Source organism: Amphibalanus amphitrite, unplaced genomic scaffold, assembly GCF_019059575.1.
Source record: "Amphibalanus amphitrite isolate SeventyFive unplaced genomic scaffold, NRLGWU_Aamphi_draft 000688F_arrow, whole genome shotgun sequence".
Lineage (NCBI taxonomy): Eukaryota > Metazoa > Arthropoda > Thecostraca > Balanomorpha > Balanidae > Amphibalanus > Amphibalanus amphitrite.
Genome location: NW_024882182.1, coordinates 296,215 through 302,717, shown reverse-complemented (window position 1 = coordinate 302,717; position 6,503 = coordinate 296,215). Strand labels below are relative to the sequence as shown.

General features: G+C 45.1%; 1 protein-coding gene across 5 annotated transcripts; it reads right to left on the bottom strand.

Moving 5' to 3' along the window:
• Nucleotides 1–243: 243 nt before the first annotated feature.
• Nucleotides 244–6,280, bottom strand: LOC122364636 (dnaJ homolog subfamily C member 17-like). Of its 5 annotated transcripts, none has more exons than XM_043335216.1 (2): nucleotides 6,208–6,280; nucleotides 244–1,884 (listed from the first exon to the last, which is right to left on the bottom strand). In XM_043335216.1, the coding sequence occupies exon 2, from the start codon at nucleotides 1,817–1,819 to the stop codon at nucleotides 902–904; it is 918 nt and encodes a 305-aa protein (XP_043191151.1). In that variant the 5' UTR covers nucleotides 1,820–1,884; nucleotides 6,208–6,280; the 3' UTR covers nucleotides 244–901. The 5 variants fall into 5 exon arrangements, with proteins under 5 accessions (XP_043191151.1, XP_043191154.1, XP_043191153.1 ...); XM_043335219.1 differs by having other exon boundaries at nucleotides 6,180–6,208; XM_043335218.1 differs by lacking the exon at nucleotides 6,208–6,280 and adding an exon at nucleotides 5,944–5,977.
• Nucleotides 6,281–6,503: the final 223 nt, after the last annotated feature.

The window sequence follows — 6,503 nt, the reverse complement described above, 5'->3', positions numbered from 1 at the left end:
TCGGATCATGTCGGTCTGTCAACAGGTCGGGTGGTGTGACGATGTCAGACGTCAACACGTTCCTGTCAGGTGCAGCGCACCGACGCCATCGCTAGCTGGCAGCAAGCAAACACTCCCGCCGGGCAGAGCCTGTCAGCCTTGAGAACACAGACGTTGAGCAGAGTCGCATACCACCGGCCTTCCCTGCCGCTGAATGCTACCCGCATGTTTTCCACGGCACAGTCAAGCCTTCCACGAACAGAGAACAGTTCATGACTATATTGCTGCACAGCTCTCGCACAATCATACACATGGGCACAACATTAGAAAACAGTCCACGCCTGACGCCAACCACGGGGGAGCCCTGCGATAGCAACAGGCGCGGCCCGCGGACATAGTTCCCTCTCCGCGGCCACCATATGGGAGCGATTCGTATCCCAGCTGCGGGCGGGCGGCGTTTGTGGCCTGACCAAGTGCCATTAAAACTATCGCTCTGCGGACGCAAATGCATACAAATGACGCCTGCGCTGCAGATGGCACGGCGGCCCGCCGGCCGCCAATGTCCACCATAATGTCCAGACGGAGCGGTATTGGACACAGCACAGCCAAACACGATCGGCGCCGTCAGCGTATCTCAGACGGACAGTGGTGTCGGTAACGACGCCACCGTGCCTGAATATGGAACACCTGGGATGGGAGACATTTATACACGACAGTCATGTGGTTGTGAAATACATTGGTAACTATCGTTACGTCAGCTGAATGATGAACTACATACTCGTATGCCCCCAAATGCAGCAGGAAATATTTTAAAGAAAATGTGAAAATGATTAACAAAATCTCCAACGAAACACCATACACACATGGTACTGCACGATGTCAAAAAATGACAAAAACGAGTTGCAAATTCAATGATGCACGATTATGAGTCCTCTTTCTGTAACGCCTCAGTCAGTTTCCGACGTTCCTCCGCCTGACGAAGGTTCCGCAGCACCAAACTCTCGAATGTGTCGAAAGATGACCTCGACATCGGCGGAGCGCTCGTTGGAGCTGCGGACACTCTCCCGGGCTCTGCCGCCTGAGCACGTCGCTGACCAACGAGTTCCACAGTGACGGGATTTTCTGCGGAGCCCTTCTCGAGCTGAGCAGCCCTGGAGGCAGCCTGTGGGTCGCAGAACTCCACCAAGGCGCTGCTCTTCTTCTTCGACACTACTGCTGCGGCGACTTCTCCGTACTTCGAGAACAGGGCCGTGAGCTTGTCCTGATCGTAAACTTCGCCGACCCCGTCAGCTGGAGCTCGCTTCCACTTGACCTTCAGACGACAGCTGTCGTCTCCGGCTTCGTCTTTGGCATGTGTCCCCCTAGTCAGCTCTTCCCGCTCCCGCCGCAGCTGCTCCCGCATCAACGCCTGCTCCTCCTCCAACTGCCGGGAACCCTGCTTCCTAAGCCGCTCAATTTCTGCCTGCAACTTTTCCATATCCTGTTGTATGTTTGTTTTGTTCACTTCAGCTGCTCTCTCACGAGCTTCAAGATCATCTTTAAGCTTTTTTCGTTTACTGTCGTATTCTCGACTTCTAAGCGCAGCCGCCTGCCTGGCTTTTAACAAATGATCGTATGTTTTCCTGGCATCTGCGTCACACAGTATCTCTAGAACCTTTGAAAGCTTCATGAACATCTCTGCAGCTTTCGGATCATCGGGATTTTTGTCAGGATGGCATTTCAGTGCTGCCTTTCTGTACGCCTTCTTGATAGCACTTTCCTGAGCGGTATGCTCTATGCCAAGCATTTCATACAGGTCACTCTTCATCAGCTCAGCTGTGATATCTTTGACGGAGGCCATTGCTCAAGTTTGATAAAAGTTTCAATCAACAACAAAAATTAAGCTTACCCAACAAGATATTGCCCCTGGAAAAGCAGAAAACATAAGTTAGAATCAGGGGGGTGAACATTTACGTGCTCACATTACAGGCCAATACCTGACACTTAATTTTATTTGTATTGCTATTGTACTGTCATTGTTTGTATTGACTGTCAAAATATATGTGTTGGAAAATCGAGTTAAAGGCGTGCTATTGAAAATCATCGATATATAATTGTTGATCTAACACATATTTTACTACATAATGTCACTGACACAGGACACTACAGCAGGTCACGCCACAACTCTGACAGAGGTCAGGTCACTGAGGTTCACAATATGTCGAGGTAGGCCGCCGTGTGATACATGTTTTATGGTCCGTTTCACCATAGGCGGCGGAACGGGGAGGGCACCGGGGCACCGTGCCCCCCTTTGATTTTGGCATTTTAACATTAGCCCTATGGACGTTGCATGGAAAGAATGGGACCAAAAGTCGGCAGTGCCCCCCCCCCCCCTTAATTGAAGGTGTTCCGCCGCTTCTGCGTTTCACATTGCAAATGCGATTATGCGGGTTAGATGACCGTTAGGGTCAGTGACAGTATATGTTACGTTCTGGTGGAGGGCAGGTCAAGGTCAGAAAAAGGTCAAATTTCAAAAGTGACATTTTTGTATAAAAAAGGGTGTCTACAGGCTATTCGATGCAGCTCGTCACGGGGAATCAAACGGTGGTCTTTGTTTTGCGCTACGTGGTCCAGAACGGCTAAAAATTGAGTTTGAAGACTTGCCGATATCAATTTTAACATATTTTTTCGCCATACCTTGAACAAAAAAAAGGAGGTATCGATCTCAAAATTTCGATAATTTTTGGGATTTTTAGGGAATTATATAAAAAGAATACTTTTTATTTTGGGGTCAAAAATTGAAGAAAAAATGAAAAAATCTGGGATAGCAGTTTTGTAGCCCTGGCGATTATACCTTTTATGCTTTGAACATTTTTCTGCATCTTCATAGCTGTGGGCTTGACAGCTCTTCCAAGGAAACATTTGTTGGGTCGAAAATGGTAGAACATAACGTCATTCTAACGTCACTTGTGGGTGTGGCCAACCTATCATAGCCTTTGCAAAACTTTTTGGCCACAGTAAGACTGATGTTCGGAGGGGTCTCTCCTGAATGTTTGGTGAAGATATCTGCAGTAGTTTAGGATAATTCTACGGAAAAGAACAGGCAAATGTGCGTCCCCCCCCCCTACGGCCTGCGGGGAGTGAGGGAAAGATATATTCCACTTGAAATTTGAATTAGATATGTAGTGTTTAACTGTTTAAATGTCTAGCATAGTACGCTCATCATATTCAGGAAAAATTTTAGGTAACAAGTGAGAGGAAACTGGCAGAATTTAAATATTGAGAGCAATGCAACTTGAATGAGTTGAACTTGACCGAAATCTGTACTAGTAACATATAATAAGCCCTGAGGTGGCTGGTGGTTGTCTAAGCTCTCATTACCTACTACGTTCATTACTGTGTGCATCACTGTGACTAAGTTTGGAAGGCGTAAAAGGAATTGGATGTGTTAAATAAGGAAAAGTGTATAACAAATGGCTAACCATAGACAACTAACTTAATTAGTTAAGCCAATTAAATCTTTCCCTTTAAGTTAACCCGCGCCCCGTAGGGCTACCGGCGGACCCTACCACCCGTGGGGGGGGGGGCGTTTCGGCCTCCCCCCCCCCCCACCTAAGATCTCGGAAATTTACCGGCCGATTTTTAAAATTCGAACGGCGTTCGATAGTCCCACCGGGGAACTACCTTGTGACCAAATTTCATTGACTTAGGTCAAACCGATGACGTCACAGGTCAGGTCAAAGGTCGGATTTTCACCGTTCGCAGGCATTTCAAGAAATGTGTTGTGAAATCGAGTAAATTGGTAAGTTATTGAAAACCATCGATGGTACATTGTTCGTCAAACACATACTTCGGTATCTGAGGTCACTGATACCAGGTCAGGTCACAGCGTCAGGTCACTGGGGGGTCACAATATGAAAGTGTCGTGTGCGGTGTGATGCATGTTTTATGGTCCATTTTACATGACAAATGCGATTATGTGGGTCAGGCAGCCTTTGGGGCCAGCTTAGGTTACGTTTTGGTGAAGGTCAGGTCAAGGTCATATTAGGTCAAATAAGTTGATATTTTTGCATAAAATGGGTATCGATTCGATGCAGCTCGTCACGGGGAGTCCAATGGTGGTCTTTGTTTTGCCCTAAGTGGTCTAGAATTGCCAAAAATTGAGTTTGAATATTTTACGTCATCATTTTTGAACAGTTTTTTCGCTAAAACTTGGCCAAAAAACGAGATATCGATCTGAAATTTGGTATATAGATAGAAAACGGTAGGTACTATCACATATATTCCGTTTTTTTTCGAAACTCAATTTTTTTGGATTTTTTGGCTAATATATCCAAAACATCGCATTTTTTATTTTTGGGGGTCAAAACTCAAAAATTTCAAAAATTCGAGATAGCAGTTTTGTAGCCCTGTCAATTCTACACCTTTTAAGTCTTTATCATTTTTCTGTATCCTCAAAGGTGTAGGCCTGACAGCTCTGAGCTCTTCTCGCGAAGGTCTTTTTTCGGTCGAAAATGGCAGAACATGACGTCATTCTGACGTCATTTGTGGCCAACCTATCATAGTCTCTGGAAAAATTTTTGGTCACAATGTGTAAAATTTATGCCCGGAGGGGTCCTGAAAGTTTAGTGGCGATATCTCCAAGTCCAGCCGTTTAGGAGATACCGACGGAAAAGGACAGGGGGGCCGTTTCGGCCCCCCTACGGGGCGCGGGTTAACCATGTCCATCAAATAACGAACATTGGTTGCTCTATCATTGTTGCATGTGATGCCTAAACATATAGTCATGTTTAATAGAGCGAATAGGCTGTCATTAGGTTTATGGGGAGGTATGAAAGCCATTTTACCAGCCACACTCAACTCTGATGATAATGATTTGGGGGTTAGGGCACCCAAACTGCAATGATCATTGGTACCCATATGCTTAACTCCTGTAGACAGCCAATCCAGCAAAGGATACAATTACATTTCCTGTCAAAAGCACAACTACAGATAGGTAACAGCACATATAAATGCTAGATCTCATCTTATAAAAAGGGATCTACCCCAACCATCTACCATTATTTGAATTAAATTGGCAGCACAAAGTTTACTGATGGGCACAGGCACAGCTTACTGATTAGGTTTAGGTTTAGGTTTTACTAGTGGGCTTGGGTAGACCGGGTCTATTCAGGGCCCACATCCGGATAAGGTCAGAAATGACTCAGTGATGATAACAACTAACAAGAACAGCTGTCATGGAAATGAGCTACGCCAAAGCCTGACTTTTGAATGTAACGTACACCAACCTGGCGCTAGTAAGCAAAAAGGGCTTGTTTGCCAAACTGCAAAATGTTGCAACATAGTCTACCAGCTGCACCCAACCCAACACCAGCTAGTGCCAAATCTGCATAACTTGCCCTCACTGAGACTGGACATTGGCAACACCTGGCATCAAGCAAGACATTTAATTTTTACCACAAAATTCACAGATATCAGGGGTTAGGATACAAAATATAGTAATGCATATTGCATGGCCAATTATCCCCACCCCAACACCATTGTCTCTTGTACATGTACATTGTACATTGTGTACATTGTACACCAATTGGCAATTTCATAGACAACAAAAAGCCCGCTAGCACAACAGTTCTGCACATGGCTCCAACCCATGGAACCTAATACGCTAGGGCCAACACCTCTCCATGCAAGCTCCAACCTGACCCAACTCTGTTATAATTCCGCAAGCATGTAGCACTGGCAAGAGGCAACTGGCACATTGCCTCTGCACAGACAGGATCTTGCATGCTTTGAAGTCTGGTTCTGTAGCCTTTGAAACAGAAGCAGAGCCACAGATTGGGAGGATAATAAAATTAGGAACCTAAAAGCCATATCAATTATCAAAATGACCTTCTAAATTAATGCACGTCGGAATTGTAAATGCAAGTGAAAATGCAACATTTTCAGCAACCACCTAATAATGTTAGCTAGTAGCATGCTATAAACATAGATCTGTCTAAATCAGTTGGATACAATCCCACTGTCTGTATATATCAGCTCAATTAATAATTTTATAATTGTACTCTCAAGCAAGGACAGTAAAACCAAAACATGACAATTTTAACCAAAACCTATCACTATCAGTGTGGGGACACTCAGTACACTGGCAACGGCAAGTCAAGATGGTCTGAAAAAAAAAACAAAAAGCGAAAGTAATCAATCCAGTCAATATTCCCCGGAACTTGATCATAAAAATAAAAATGGCGATACCATATGCCTAGCCGTATATAGGGCCTTGCACTCAACAGCGAATGCCGGAAATGCCGGGTAGCGCCACAAATGTATTTCAAATACTAATCAAGGTTGATAGAAAATACGAACACTATTCGACTGCCAATCATTATATTCGGGGGAGTCTAAAAAGCAGACGAGAAGAGCAGACTGACATGAGCCCATGCTCCGAAACATTCGCACCAATTTCGATGAAACCTTCACCATTCGATACAGGGCCTATTTTAACATGTTAACTGGGGGGGCAAATGCCCCCGCACTCAACAGAATTGCCC

What these genes read in the sequence shown, in the direction of transcription:
- LOC122364636 (XM_043335216.1), bottom strand. Translation starts at nt 1,819, where the DNA reads ATGGCCTCCGTCAAAGATATCACAGCTGAGCTGATGAAGAGTGACCTG.